This window comes from Myotis brandtii, unplaced genomic scaffold, assembly GCF_000412655.1.
Source record: "Myotis brandtii unplaced genomic scaffold, ASM41265v1 scaffold1044, whole genome shotgun sequence".
NCBI classification, from domain to species: domain Eukaryota; kingdom Metazoa; phylum Chordata; class Mammalia; order Chiroptera; family Vespertilionidae; genus Myotis; species Myotis brandtii.
Window position 1 is genome coordinate 120,540 of NW_005353514.1, and position 16,358 is coordinate 136,897.

A 16,358-nucleotide genomic window follows, 5' to 3' on the forward strand; every position below is an offset into this window, starting at 1 on the left:
CCACCACCACCACCACCACCACCATGCTGTGAGGAAGCACAAGCTATCCTGCAGAGAGGTCACATAGAGACGAGCCATGGCCTCCCAGCCACTGCCCCTTTGAGCTCCTGGCTGATGGCCAGCACAAACTTGACAGACATGTAAGTGAGCCATCTTGCAAATTGGATCCAGGCCCAGCTGAGCTGCCCCAGCTAATGACTCCTGAACAGAGGTGAGCTATCAGAGCAAACCCCTAACCAAGTTTTAGATTTGTGACCCACATAAGTGATTTTCCGTATTTTAAGTTGCTGAGATTTGAGGTAGTTTGTTATGCAGCAACAGACACCTGGGACACTTAATAAATGTTCGCTGAATTAAATGGAAGGAACTATAAACTTACCTTAACCCCAAAAGCTTTCAAGTAAAACATTTCTATTGGCTTTAGACCCGTTTGGGTTTTGACAAATTTTGGACTTCCCCAAACTTGGATGTGGATGGTTATCTGAAAATGGTTCTTCTTCTGGCAAACAAAAGCTTCATCTACTGGTGAAAAATTAAATCCTTTGTCTGTGACAACTCGATAGCCTATATTGGGTCTATGAAAAGAGGAATACAAGAAACCAGTTTTACAAATATTTTCTACACACTTTCTTTCATTAACCACATTATTTGTGTAAACATTTCAAGAAAATATGTTGCAGGAAGTTCCTTTTGCTATATTTACCAGGTAATCAATCAATTTTGTGAATTTTTAACTGAGAAAATGAAAATGATATTTCAAAACACAGCTGGCTCTCTCACAGCTTTTTATCTTCTCACAAGGAAGGAGCACAACTCTTGCCAAGTGGAGGCATCATTTCCTCAGCCTGCCTTTTCCCTTTGTGCTTTCTAGACTTCTAATTTCACTCCACTGTCCGATAGGAAGGCATAGGCTACGTTGGGAAGTCACCGCATTACTCAGACTTGTGAAATATCTGGGATAGAATTTATCTTTTTCCTCCTTTAAAAAAAAGAAGTCTCTAAATTTTATCAGCAACACCATTCTCAAACAGTCACTCAGATGAATGAATATTCCGCCCGCTGGTGATCCTATGAGTAAAACAGGCAGGTCAGAAATACCAGGGATAGCTTTCCACCAGATCAGCCAGAGCCAGTCATCCTACGATTGAAAACTTGCTTTCTCTGGAGTGTGCTCATTCCCTTTTTATCCACCCAATCTGGTAACTGCACCGGAAACCTACTGTGCTGGTTATTTCTGCAGAAAGGCATCAATGGTGGTGGAGTGGCTAAAAGAATACATTTAGTATTCTTTCCTGGTTTTATCAAATCATTTTCAATAGAATGTCACATGTTTCATTAAATGCTTAATTAATTCAACATCTTTACATATTTAAATACGTTTCCTTTTTATTTATCCTTATTGTTGAAAGTATTACAGATGTCCCTTTTCCCCCCATTGGTCTCCTCCATCTCCAACCTAGCCTCCCTCCCCCCAATAAAACGTGTTAAATGTGAAACATTATCAAGTAGAGAAGAGAATATAAAGGTTGAAAACTCCTTTGCGAGTTTTTTACGGATGTTGTAGCTACAGAACACGACTTCTAATTCACCGAGGATTCTGAATGTGGGGTTTTCCTGGGAAGGAAGCTCCTTCCTGCGACCCCGGGCGAAGAGGCAGTCCTTCCTGCTGCGCTCTCTGCTACTGTGGAATTTTGCATCCTGGGATCTCCATTTGAAAGGCCGCCATTTTAATGAACAACCTAGAGTTTCTAATTTGTCCTCTAATTCCAGAGACAGAAAATATTAATGGGCCTCTTGGGTAAATAGTGTTAGTTCTTTGCAGGTAAAGCACCTTCTCAATGAATCAAGTCACCAGGTCATTGATTACCCTCAAGGAGCTGATCAGTCAAAGGCTCCATAATCACAGTGAGGGCAAGAAAATCCATTGAATGAAGAATTTGATAAAGACCACATGTCTTATGCCATCTGGGAACTTTATATTGACTCGGGTTTCTAGAACTAATCTGCTGATTTGCTCATCTAAAGGCTACGTGGGTTGAACTATATAGATTTTCCGACAGAGGGTAATAAGAACTGTCTTGGTTAAGAAAAAAGGAAATATCATGTTGTGATCTTCCATGTTTCACTGTCAAAAACTCTGAAGGGAGCAGGTAAGGCTGACAGCTCAGATATGAGCCTGAAATTTAAGGATAGCTATAACAGAAACTGAACCAAACAACAATTATACTGCTGAAGATGATTCTGAATCTTAAACACCAATCTCTGGTTAAGAAATCTATTTATTTAAGCATAGCAATTCTGTTTTTGATATCAAAAGTTAATTATAAAGTCATCTTAACTGGATTTTTAAAAGCTCTTTTTAACACAGGTTTTAAATATCATCTAGGAAAAAAAGAGATCAGATAAATTTTCAACTCCCTAACATTAATTAGGTAATTTAAGGAAACAATATTTTTGTAACAAATTAGACATAATAACCTAAGAATTCACAAGTGATTTTCTTTCCCAATGATCTGAGTAGTGAAACCAAGAGGGCCAGATGAATATTGCCTTCCTTTTTGCTTAAGAAAGCGAATTGTGGCTTCAAAATAAATCTTCCTTTTCACCTTTGAGTTGATTCTGCCAGTGTTCCCCTTTTTTTCTAGATCAGTCGAGAATAGATTGGCAGTTCAAATAAGCTTTAAAATATAACCTATTCAAGTAAAAAGAGAGATAACAGTCACCTGGAAAACTTGATTAACTCAGATGCAGAGAGATTAGAAAGAATTAAAAGGTGTCAATTAAAATACTGTGCATGTCGCCCTGGCTGGTTTGGCTCAGTGGATAGAGCGTCGACCTGCAGACTGAAGGGTACCGGGTTCGATTCTGGTCAAGGGCATGCATGTACCTTGGTTTCGGGCACGTCCCCAGTAGGGGGTATGCGGGGGGCAGCTGATTGATGTTTCTCTCTCATCGATGTTTCTGACTCTCTATCCTTCTCCCTTCCTCTCTGTAAAATATCAATAAAATAATTTTTTAAAAAACTAATATGTGAACAACACTAAAATAAATAAATAAATAAATTACTGTGCATGTGGGTGAGTTTCATACCTGGGTCCTCATATTTAAGATAGAATATGGGACACCCCCCCTCCCCCGCAAAAGATAATCAAATGAAGACTGAGACTCAAAACCAAGACCTATGGACTCTCCTTTCTTTTTCTAAGTGCACACAATGGCAAAGACACAAAGCTGTGACATTTCAGTGATACAATTAGCAACTTGCTTCTTTCTGCCTCCAATTAAACACATCAACTCCCAAATCTGTTCAACTCCTTCGATTTTTAAAAAATAATTTATTTTATTTTTCCATCACCATTTATCTCCTCTATGCCCTCTTCTACCTCTACTTAACTCCTTAGATTTTGTTTTAAGGAAAATATTTCTTCCTTCTAGTTCATCTTACATTAAAGTCCTAATGATAATTTTTGCTCTTAAAGAAGTTATACTTGAATTTGGAAAATACCACGAAGGCCCTCAAGTTTGTAGGCCGACGTTTCTTATTTCATATTATTTTTTATTTCTTGAAAATTTTATTTTATAGCCACTAACATTTTCTAGTGTTCTGAGAAAGCATTCATTTATAATCAACGAAAATTCTAGAAGATGTAGATGGGTAAATTATATCTTAGGGAATATAGAAAAGTCTTAAAGAATGTTTAAGAGCAATAATGTATAATTTCATGTTTGTTTCTTGAAACCATAATGTCATAAGAATAAGGAGTAACTTTCCCAGTGTAAGGATATTTTGTATGCTTTGATTTCCATTTCTGAATACTTTGTATTAATAACCAGTCAGGGTTATTTTCCAGATTTTAGTTTAAACTGGGCATGTGGCCCTAGCTGGTTTGGCTCAGTGGATAGAGCGCTGGCCTTCGAACTGAAGGGTCCCAGGTTCAATTCCGGTCATGGGTACATGCCTGGGTTGCATGCTCAATCCCCAGTGTGGGGTGTACAGGAGGCAGCCAATCAATGATTCTCTCTCATCTTTGATGTTTCTATCTCTCTCTCCCTTTCCCTTCCTCTCTGAAATCAATAAAAAAACAAAAAACAAAACAACAACAACAAAAAACTGGGCATGTGATCTGAGAAAGAGTCCCTCCTCCTGCATTGTTCAGTGGGCAAATTATAAGGAGTTAGACTTATGAGTCTGGATTCATGAAGGCCAGAAACCCATGTCCCAGTTACTCATTAGTGAGAATGCAAAACATAGGGAGTAAGACATACCTTCTCACTGGCCCACCCCATTTGGCCAGGGTGGCATCAAATCACAGATCCTTGGGTTTAGTCTTAAGAGTTAGCACTGCCTTTCTCCCCTCACCCTCCAGCCCACCACAAGGGATTCCTAAGGCCACTTACAGTTTTTCGTAATGACCATTTAATAAACTATGCCAAGGAACACTTTGGTACGGCTGCCACTTCAGAGCAGGGGAGCACTGGTCAGCAGGCATCATGTTCTGTCCCTCACTGCCGTGGTCTTGCATTTCGCTGCTGTAACTCCTACTCGTCACTGCAAAGAAATAGGTGTGTCAGATCTTTCCCACAAGGCTGCTTTTCCTTGACTCACAGACAGCTGCTTGGAGCTAATGAACAGGCCATTAGAAGGCAGAGTGACTGTGTGGGAAGCAACAGGGTTGGGAGGCAGGAGGCATGCGGCTAGCCTTGTTTCCTCATCTATAGAAAGAGCAGCTTGAGGTCAGTGGTCTCTAAGGTGCCAGGGTGAGTACTTGTTGGAGACATTGCCCTCATCCTGCACAGCATCTCCTCACTTCCATTCTGTGTGGTCCCAGCGAAGTCCACTCTCAGCCTGAGGAGGGTGGGAGACCCAGCCAGGCTTGGCCAATCCAAGTACAGCATTCACTAGAGTATCAATAATTGCATCAGATAGACACCTGGCCTAATCCAACCCAAGCAGAGTGGATTTCAGCACCACTAGAATGCAGGTTCAAAGATGCTGCGATTTTTGCATGAGGTTTGAACCTGGGAGATACATCTCCAAGAGCTGCTGGCACCATCTGGGGACATGAGGGACAAGCCTCTCTGGGAAGAAGCCAGCACAGTAGAAGGCACATTGAGAATGAAGGGCACCCAGTCTGATGGGGTGATTTGAGTTCTGGGATCCAATCTTAAACTCTTGGGTTACAGAAGTCAGTAAATCCTCTAGTTGCTTGTTGTTTGTTTGTTTATTTGTTGCTTAAGGCAGTTTGAGGTTTGGGTTTTTGTCTTTTGTTTATTTGTTTTTGTTCATTGCAAACAGTATATTCTAATTCGTTACAGGTCCCTGGTGGCACCAAGATTCTGTGGTCCAACTAGCTTTTGAACTTAGATGAGTTATTTTTTCACATAGTGTCCTACTTCCCTCAACTGTGAAACAGAAATGAAAACAGGTGTCCTGCCCAACTTGCAACGTTACACAGCAGAGAAAATATAGTGACAGCACTTTCAGAAGCTGATACCAGGAGAGAGTGACAGCAATTTCGCACGTGCAAGCTACTATTTTTGCATAACTTGCACGTTGTCTTAATCTGAGTGTGCCTCCAAACTGTACGATTCAACCACAGATAATTTTAATGTAAAGTCGATGGGTACGTTTGCTGTTCCCCTTTTCTTTGAACTCCTCCACCATTACTCATGCCTGGCATCAGGAGTGAAAGGGAAACAGTGGTTGTTCATGAAATCAGGTGCAGGCTGTAAGAACGATGCAGAAATATGACATTAGCTCCTACAGAGCGCACTTAGCCCACAGCTTGGGAAAATGCAGGGGGGTGTGACCGGGTTTCCTTTCACTCACCCAACTTTCTTTCTTTACACTTTCACTAAAGGCCCGGTGCCCAGATTCGTGCACATTGAAAGGAAATTAATTAGAAGGTGGCCGGCAAGGTGGGACTGGGCCAGATGGCCAGGGCTCAAAGGGCATCTGTGGAGTGAGAAGGGTCCCTCCGGCAGGTGGGTCCCTTGGCCTGGCCTGTGAGGATTGGGCCAAAACCGGCAGTCCAACATCCCCTGAGGTCCTAGAGTGCGAGAGGGCACTCTGCAAAGTTGCTGTAGCTCGCCAGCTCCTGGGTTGAGTGTCTGCCCCGTGGTGGTCAGTGCGCATCATAGCTACCAGCCGGTTGGCCAGTCAACCAGTCAGCTGGTTGCTTAGCCTTTTATATATATAGATTGAGGACTTCTTAAAATAAATAAATGAGGTGCTTCAGGTTGCTTTTGATCCCAAATGCCACAGAAAATGTGCTTTTCTTGGGGTATCACTATTACATGTCACCTAAGCAACACATCTACTTTTTTGGGTTTTTGTAAATATGGATTTGGGAATGATTTCTCAAAACCCTGAGAAATGTTTTCCCAGCTGTGAATGAGGAGGTCAGCAATGCAAGGAGCTCTTTGTGTCCTCACTCCTCCAAAAGTTATCTGGCCTTAAATATTTTCAAAACTACAACAACAACAACAAACCTTTCTAATAGTCTCCTGTTTATACCAAATTCAGAGAAAGGGAGAAACTGGTTCTTCCAGCTCTCCTTCCTCTCTCCTCCAATGAAGAGAAGGTAGGTGAAGTTCAAGAACCTCAAGTTTGGAAAGAGTTTCAATCACAACTCTACGCTCAATGGCTATCTGATCTCAGGGAATGGTTTAAGGACTCTGGGCTTCAGTTTCTTCATCTGCAAAATGGGAGTAACCTTATGACACCTCCCAGGATTATTGAAGGGATTCAATGAGTAATGTCTATAAGTGCTTAGCATAGTGTCTATCACCAGTAAGAGTTTAGACAGTGGTGTCATCATCACACGTACTTGTTTCAGCTCAGGTGACTTATTCCCAAGAAGCCTTGGTAAATACTACATTTCTTGGCCTCCATGGTCACACTATCTGATGTGAGAATACCAGCTGATTCAGGCCCTTTCCCACTCAAGCACGGTGGCAAGGGCAAGGTGCCAGGGGAAGGAGCCCAAGGCCAGCTCCGCTCCTGCAGGTGCTGGTAGGGAGGGTGTGCAGTGGGAAGAAGGCATTGCAGCCCAAAGCCAGCTCTGCTCCTGCTGGTAGGGAGGGTGTGCAGTGGGAAGAAGGCATTGTCCTCAAGGATAATGGCACTTCCCACCCTTTCTCATCCTGGCAGCAAGGGTATCGGAGCAGCCACTCCAAAAGGACTGACAAAGCCTGGCTCCTCTGGAAGCTGGCTACCAGCTGGTGAATCCCAGGGATCAGAATCTGGGACCACAGGCTCACACCAAAATTTCGGCACAAGCTTGAGCCTATTCAAGAACTTACTAATATTACTAATAACATCTACTATTCCTGTGTGTTTTCTGCACCCAAGGGCACTGTCCCAGACACCTGACACAGTTCCTCGTCAACATTAACTCATCTTCAAGGTAAGGACCTCTTTTTAATAAACTTTCTTTATTGAAGTATAATATACACAATGGATTACGATCATTAATACACAATTTGATACTTTTTTATAGAATGAATTATACCAGCTAACTACCATTATCAAGAAATAGAATATTCCAGCACTCTAGAAGACACGCCCCCTGCCCTCTTCCCATCACTGCTTTCTTCCGCCCAAGAATAATCACTATTCTGAACTCTAACATCATAGAGAAGTTTACAGAAATGGAATGATATGATAGGTACTCTTATGTGATGGTTTCTTTTGCCCAAAATTATGTTTATGCGATTCACTTTTTATTGTTGTAAATGGCAATTGTTTGTTCATTTTCATTGCTGTATAGTACACCATTGTACAACTATACCACTATTTATCCTGCCCTTGATGGTCATTTGCGTTCTTTTCAGTTTGTGGCTATTATGAGTAATATTGCTATGACTGTTTTTGTGCATGTCTTTTAGTGGGCCTATGTACAAATTTCTGTTAGGTATATTCTAGGCATGGAATCGCTGGGTCATAAGATGTGCTTTAGTAGATGCAACCAAACAGATTTAGAAAGTGGTTATGAAGAAAGGATTCTTAGTCTCATTCAACAAATGTGGAAACAGGTTCACAGACCTGAAATAACTTGCTTAGTGTTACAGCATTTAAGTGGAAGAGTCGGGATTCAGACTTTTCTCTTCCCTTCATGCTACACGTAGGATTTCTCGAGAAAATGTAACAGAAGAGAGAAGCAGAAATGTGAAGGCAGCAAACTGCCCAAGTCCCAACTTTTTGGAGAAAACTCATAGCTTAGATTTCAATGTCAAAATATTTTTATGCACTCTTTTTTTAATAATCTTGGAAAATGGTGAAGTAGAACTTGTGACTCTTAGCTGACAATCAAGAAAAGGGAGGCTTTAAAAGTTCCTAGTTGCTAGAGAGATGAGACAGTCTTCTGACTCTATAGTGTGAATTCAGCCGCTGCACCTCTCAGTGAGGGCCAAAGGTCACAACTCTGGAGCTGACAAACCCTTTTATATTTGATGTGCAAACCATATGAGGCCACGGACCCTTTAATATTTGGGGTTCCGATTAGGTGGGACCAGGAACCCTCTCATATTTGGGATCCAGACCACATGGGGTCAGAGCCAGCTAACAGGAGCCTGCCTTCCAGTTGCCTTCTCTCAGAGCAAGATGTTACATGTGCTCAAAGCAACCCAGTAATTCTACACTATGAGCCCTAAAAATGGGGATCTTGGAAAACTTGGCCCAAGTGAACTGCTGGGAAGAAGGTCACCAGAATATTACCTCCCATCAAATCCCTGACTATAAGCCTAGCATAAGCTCCCCCTTCCTCTACCTACATGCCATTCCCCAGCACCTTGGTGAAAACCCTGGGCCTCAGTAACACCACATCTGAGCTCCCCACTAGAAAATGTTTGCTGAAAACATAAACTGTAATGAAAACGTGGCACTTGGAATTACTTGAGTTTGCTCCCCCGCCTTTTATTCCCCATCTGCTCATTATTATTCTAGAACCATTGTCTAGAGCCAATTGTCTTCACCAGCATTTCAATGACCTTTGAATGGGTGTTCAACAAGGGACTCAAGGTTTCCTATCTGCTGGGACATTTCAGACAGGCTTCCATGGCTGTTCTCTGGAGATGGTGACACATCAATGCCCTTTCCGGGGACAGGCAGCAGAAACTCATCACAGGGTGGAGCTTAACTCTGAAATGACCAGGGCGAGGAAAGACGCATCTGGTTACGTGAGGAAACCCTTGGAAGGTTTGGGTGACGCGCCTGGTACTCTCAGTGAGCTGGTGCCTCTGTGGGAGAGCGAACAGATGGTCCTCTCGTCTGGCTGGGAATGCACTCAGCCTTTTGTGTTTGAGAATCATATTGAAGCTGAAGGCTGGATGCAAGGATGTCTGCAGAAATTAGGAAGGTGGGTGGAGAGCTCTACATCATCTGGAAAGGGGCCCTTATTTTGCATTTTGTATTTCTACGGTTGGAATAAGAAAAATCAAGCAACTGCTGACCACAGTGGATCTATGCAACATAAAAGACCGTAGGAGGTTTGGACACACAAAGGCCTGATGTCCAGCACAACTCTGCCCCAGCACTCCCAGGAGGTGGCAATGTGTGGGAGTCGGCTGAAGGGTGAAGGCATCGTCCGCTGAAGGACCCCCTGGGCCCAGGCTGGAGCTGAGGCCAGAGGTCCCTAAAAGCACCAGCTCTTGTGTAGCTGGGAAAGGCAGAAGCAGTGACCTCAGTGGGCGCTTTCACACCGCCTACCTTTAACTATTTACAGTGGCTAATAGAACTGATGTGTAGTATTATCCATTTCCCTAGCAAGTACCATAGCATTTACTCTGAAAATTCTGAAGTTCAAAGCTCCAGACTAAAAAAAATACCCAACTTTTCTCAACTCGATCACGTCTCTAAGCTCAAAACACAATGTGTCACATGTTATATAAGACAAAGAAAAACACAATGTGTCACATGTTATAGAAGACAAAGAACAAAGTAGGCTGACCACTTGGGCATCAGATGATTGTGCTAAAAGACTTCTAAAATGATGTTACAAAATTTTGAAGAGCTACTGGGAACCTGCTAACTTGAAATAAATGCTAGGGAAACTCAACTCTCTACCTTCCTGCTCCCCTGGAGAAATCCTCTAAAAGTCGTGCTTCTCATAATAACTGCCGTGAGCAGCAGCATCCATCACTGGGAGCTTGTTAGGAAGACAGGATCTGGGACCCCACCTAGGCTGACTGCGTCAGCTCTGACTGTCCCCTGCCCCCTGCCCCCTGTGCACAGTGCCGTGGAGGAACCGGCACTGACAGAGCAGTGAGCACACCGCAGGCTCTTGAAGGTGCTGCCAGTTGCACATCTCCCCCAGGCCTGGGGTCTGGGTCCTCGGAGACACACTGTCCTGCAATTAAAAGGACTGGTGTGCCATCTGCAGCAAAGAGAGTGAATGGCATCTCTTCCTGGGAGCTCCTGTATGACCCCACCTAAGACTGCAAGAACCATTATGACAATAGGGAAGAATTAAACTCCCAGGGCCAATCACTGTCCTTATATGAGAGAGAGAAAATTTTGTAGGGCTGCTCCAAGGCTAGTTAAAAAAAAAAGCCCTGACTGAATGGGCTGGGCAGTGACACCCCGCCCCCCTCCTTCCTCCTCGCCCTTGCCCCTCCCCGTTGGCTCACCTGGTCTGGAGTCCTGGGCCCACATTGGACAGTCCCCGGAGTCCTCCAGCGTCTGTGTGCCCTTTCTCTTCTTTGTTGGTGGTAATGAGGCCCTAAAATCAAGAAACCAAAATGAAGTCAGGCTCCTTCTTTGCTCTCCATGTCACAGTAAATAAAATTTAATGTCCCAGTTTTCTGTTCTCTGCCTTCTTAAGTCTAATTCTAATGAATTAATGTTCCTTGGGCTCTTACTAGTCTGCAAAACCAGGTCTATGCATGGAGTGGACAAAGCAAGCCCCTATTCCATGAGTCCTACTGGTCTCAAACTTCATTTTCCCTTACTCAATGGACCCGGATTCACCTACTTGAAAAATAAACTGACAGCCCTGGCTGGTGTGGCTCAGTTGGTTGGGTGTCTTCCCGTGCTCCACAAGGTTGCCAGTTTGATTCCTGGTCGGGGCACATGGCCAGGTTGCAGGCTCGATCCCCCGGGGCCATGCACCAATTGATGTTTCTCTCTCCCTCTCCCTTACTCTTTCTCTAAAATTCAATTTAAAATCTTTAGAAAAATAAAATAATAAACTGACAAAGACATAGGACTCATTGAGACAGAGAAGATACCAGCTTAAAATACAAGTATATATTTTACACCTGAAATTTTTTTTCACATGGAATTTTACCACAATTTTCTATGGCCTTTACTCTTTTTTGCCATCTTCTAGGCCCAACAGTTGGAATGAAAGGGGAAAAGGGGGGAGAGGAAGGAAAAAAGAAGAAAGGAATATTAGTGAATGTTCAATTGAGAGATACTTTTCTGAGAGCTCAGGCACAAATTCCCTCGAGTACTCTGCCTGAGGCTGCACGAGCAAACAGGGCGCTCTCCACCACCCAGACTCTCCCTACGCACTCCTGACACTTTAGCTTTCATTGAATGAGAAGGACCTTGGGTTCAGTGTGTTTTAAATGAATAGATGGTAAAGCCAAGAGCACCGGGCCTGGCCATGTCTAATCTGTGTCTCAACACTGCCATCTCCTGGACAGGACGCCACTGTTCACTGACTCTCTACTGGCACTGCCTGGGGCGGGCTGCTCTGAGGTCTTTCATAACTAAATATCTCGCTCCTTACCCAGGGCTGTGGCACAGAGGCTGCTGATGGTAAGAACAACCCATCCCCAGATGGGAGGACACAGACTGGTCCAGGGCGGTGGCGGGGTGACCGGTGTCTGGGCAGCAGTTGTGGAAGTCGTGGTGGGCAAGGCCGGAGTCGCTCACGTCGGAGGAGCTCTGTGCGGGGTGCGCAGGCAGTGCCCCGGGTGCAGCAGCAGAGTGGAGAAGAGCAGCTGGGGTCCCCACCGTCGGGCAGCATGCCCCTGCGGGGACACACAGGTGAGAAGGGCCTCCTCCCCGCCACCCAGAGTTGAAGAAGGTGCACGTTGTGCGGGAGGAGCGGGGCACTCACCTTTGACCTGTGGAGGAGAGCAGGAGTCTGATGCGGAGTAGGGTGGGGTATCTGGGAGCTGGCGTTGCCTGAGGATAAACCAGACATGCGTTGCTTTTTTGTAGTAACTATTCCATCATTATATTTTTGTCACAAGCGGAGGCGGCCCTCCGTGTACAGCGCCTCCAGGGACGGCTCCAGGTGCTCCAGGGGCCAAAGCCCACCAGACCACGCCCAGCGTCCTGTATTAAATGAATGGGCTTTGAGTCAGACAGACCTGGGTTTGAGTCCCAGCTCTTCCACTTCTCCGCTGTGTCTCCATAAACAAGTACCGAGCCTTTCCAGGCCCTGGTTTCCTCACCTACAAATGGGGAATATTCATTACACCTTCCTCATAGCTTCACTGTGAGAATTAAATGAGATACTGTGTGCAAACCCAGAATGCCCCAAACCTAGAAAGTGCTCAGTAAACTTAAATTAACATTACTATTGCTTTTGAACATTTTGAAAGCACGTACACCAGAGAGATACAGTTTGGGCTAAGACAACTAAAGCAAGAGTTTTCCAGATGTGCTTTGGGAGATCCCAAAGTTCTTGGAAGTAGCTCAGGGTTTTATAAAAGAAATTTTTTAATACCTTGGGGGGGGGGACAGAGGGACCATAACATTTATATATTGAGGTGCAAGTAAAATTTTATTTTAAAAAATGAGTACCACTACTAACAAAGTGTGAAAACTTATGTTCCAAAAAACCTACAAGTCCCTAATGGCTCTGAAAGTCTGTGACCCACCCGGCCAGGTGTGGCTCAGTGGTTGAGGGTTAACCCAGGAATCAGGAAGTCACTGGTTCGATTCCCAGTCAGGGCATATGCCTGGGTTGCGGGCTCGATCCCCAGTGTGGGGTATGCAGGAGGCAGCCGATCTGCGGTTCTCTCTCATCATTGATGTTTCTATCTCTCCCTTCCTCTCTGAAATCAATAAAAATATTTTTTAAAAAAAGAAAGTCTGTGACCCTAAGTCATACATAAGCACCACCACCCTCCACTTGATTCTATTGCTGGAGAGTAAGCCGTCATGTTTTTCTTGGTTGATTAAGACTTCACCCTTGTACAATACAGAGAAAAGTCTGCTTTTATTATTTGCTAGGAAAGTTATGCTTTCTTCTCAAATTGACCCTTTATAATTTATTCACTTCTTATTAATAAGGGAAAAGAGAACAGACATACTTCTAAAGTTCTCCAAAAACCCCACCCGAATGAAAGTAAAGGAATAAAGAAGCATAAACACAAAAGAACGTGGAGCGCATGAGCAGAGACCACACCAGACCCTATTTCAATGACTCTGGTGCAGACAGAAGTCGTGTGGATGGGAACTGAATCACAGGGTGGAAAAAGCCGAAATAAGACTTCCTGGGTGACAGAGGGGACGTAGGAGCCAACAGGAAATTATTTAATTCAAATACAAACCCAGAGAAGCCCAAGTCATGGGAGTTACCAGGAGCCTCTGGATTCAGGGGCTGAAAATAAAAGGATCCTTTGAAAATTCGATGAAGGAACAGCCGGACCCTTAGATCATCTTCCCCAACCTGTACCGCCAGACAACTACCTCCAACCCCCCACAGAAGCTGACAAAGCTTCCGCTCTGGGGAAATGAATCCCAGGAGACTATGGAGCTCCTGGGCTAAAAATGGGAAGATTAATTAAAAGTCCAAATGCTGAACTGAGACCTTTCCTCAACTTGGCTCTGCAGGCGTTCAAGCAGGTTTCTCACGGTGAGAAATGGAAGGTTGTTCCCTAGAATATTCGGATGTGCTGGGGGAGGGGGGGGACAATCATATTTTGAAGTCACCCAAGACGATGGCCAGTCCCTGCCCGATCACTCCACAACGAAGCTCGTCCTTTGTGAGAAGAATGGCTTGCACACAGAATATCGTAAACAAGAACAAACAAGGAAGGAACAGACATTTAACGTGAAAGCCTTTCACGTTAAAGACAGAGAACAAACAGCTATCAGTGGTTCTCAACCTTCCTAATGCCTCGACCCTTTAATACAGTTCTTCATGTTGTGGTGACCCAACCATAAAATTATTTTCGTTGCTACTTCATAACTGTAATTTTGCTACTGTTATGAATCGTAATTTAAATATCTGATATGCTATATGTGTTTTCCAATGGTTGCGACCCACAGGTTGAGAACCACTGATGCTAGATAAGTAAGGAGTGCAAAAGAATCACAAAAAGCTCTTCTGCTGGTGTACTCCCATTTGTTCATTTTCTCTTTAGTATGAATCGTAATTTAAATATCTGATATGCTATATGTGTTTTCCAATGGTTGCGACCCACAGGTTGAGAACCACTGATGCTAGATAAGTAAGGAGTGCAAAAGAATCACAAAAAGCTCTTCTGCTGGTGAGCTCCTACCAGACCTGACCCTCCCCAGATAAAAGCTATGAACTCTGGGGGGGTGGAGGGATTAATCTACCCCAAAACAATGAAAAGTGGGCAAAAGCAAGAAGATTATAGAGGGGCACTGAAACTTGGACAGAGATAATGGCGTAAGATGAGTTACTTGTTTACAGCTCTTAGCTTTAGGGCCGATTAAAGTCAGAACCACAAAACAGCTAAAATGCCCATAGAAACCTACAAACTTTCAGGCCTAAGGAATCAGAGAACAGAGTGTGAGGCAAACACAGCTGCTGAAAGTGAAAGAGAAATCTTGGAAAAGAGAGATCTAAAGAGTAGAAACCCCAGATTTTATAGTTAAACTCTGCCCAAATGTCTGGGTGACTCCTGAGCCATCCATGTGTGGGGCTAAATTCACACAGCCCAGCCAACGAAAAAAGGACTAAATTGAATTTGAGCTACTGCCCAAATTGAGTCTAGGCAAAGTAATTGCCTGGTAAAACAAAAATATACAGGGTGTCCCAAAAAACTTATACACACTTTAACAGCTGATAGCTCATTTGATGGGTTTTGTTGCTGTTGTTGTTGTTGTTTTTAGATTTAACCCATTGGAATTAATAAATATTCAAAGTGTGTATACATTTTGAGGACACCCTGTATATACTCTTCAGAGGAATATAAGATAATCCAGAGAATCACAATGCCCAGGATACAATTAAGAATTCCTCAGTGACTTAGTAGGAATAAGTATCTTTTGGTTACCAACTCTAAGTTGAGAAATAAATTGAGAAAACAGCTCCTAAAAGAATGTTATCCATAAATATACAATTCATTATTCCAACAACAACAAAAAGAGAACTACTCAATAAAGAAACAGGAAAATGTAGCCCAGCCTCAAGGGAAAGAACAGTCAGTGGACACTAATCCAGAACTGATTCAGATACTAAATTAGCAAAAAGGAATTTTAAGCAGTGATTGTGACTAAGCTTAAAGGAGTAGAAGAAAATGTGTTTGTAAAAAAATTTTTAAATATAAAATCTCAGCAAAGATATAGACACCATTAAAAAAGAACTAAATGGAAATTCTAGAATTGAAGACAATTTTAGATATGAACATTTTAAAAAATTTTAAATCACTGGGTGGTATAAAAGAACTTGAAGATAGATCAATAGATATCATCCAATCTAGAGAACAGAGGAAAAAATGAATTAAAAGAGATTCAGGAACTTATGGAGAGGGTGGAGCAAATTTGGTAAAAGACATAAATGTATGGGTTCAAGAAGCTCAGCAATCTTAAGCAAGGTAGATATTGAGAAAACCACACCTAGGCCATCAGAGCCACATAGCCATAAACCAAAAATAAAAGTAGCTTCAAAAGTAACCAAAGAAAAACAACGTATTACATGCAAAGTAACAGTGACTAAATCAGTGGTTCCCAAACTTATTTGGGCTACCGCCCCCTTTCCAGAAAAAATATTACTCAGCGCCCCCTGGAAATTAATTTTTTTTAAATTTTAATAGCAATTAAACAGAAAGATATATGTATTAATGTTTCTACCTTTTTCGTAAAATATAGTAAAGAAAGGTGTAAATTAGAAACATTGAAGTTTGAAATTATGAAACTATTTATTGAACTCAGAATAGAAAGGTAATACAAAAAAAGTTAAAACAAATGCACCTGTGGCCATCACCGCCCCCCTGGATCGCTGCAGCACCCACCAGGGGGCGGTAGCACCCACTTTGGGAATCACTGGACTAAATGATCAGTGAATTCTAATCAAAATCTCCAGGGAACAATAAGACAGCCCAATATCTCTAAAGTGCTAGAGAAAATAAAAACTGACAATCTAGAACTTTATATCCAATGAAACTATCTTTCAAGAATGAAAGCAAAATAAAGACATTTTTAG

The 16,358-nt window shown here is 42.9% G+C and overlaps 1 protein-coding gene across 1 annotated transcript in view; it reads right to left on the minus strand.

Annotated features, from left to right (window-relative positions):
* The window catches only part of MYRFL (myelin regulatory factor-like), a 124,218-nt gene that overhangs the window by 59,291 nt on the left and 48,569 nt on the right, over positions 1-16,358 (minus strand). Inside the window, exons 3-7 of the mRNA XM_005856748.2 lie at positions 12,069-12,136; positions 11,736-11,979; positions 10,630-10,721; positions 4,399-4,549; positions 380-575 (exon numbers count right to left, since the gene is read on the minus strand). Coding sequence (XP_005856810.1) covers positions 380-575; positions 4,399-4,549; positions 10,630-10,721; positions 11,736-11,979; positions 12,069-12,136 — 751 coding nt within the window. The remainder of the gene's footprint in view (positions 1-379; positions 576-4,398; positions 4,550-10,629; positions 10,722-11,735; positions 11,980-12,068; positions 12,137-16,358) is intronic.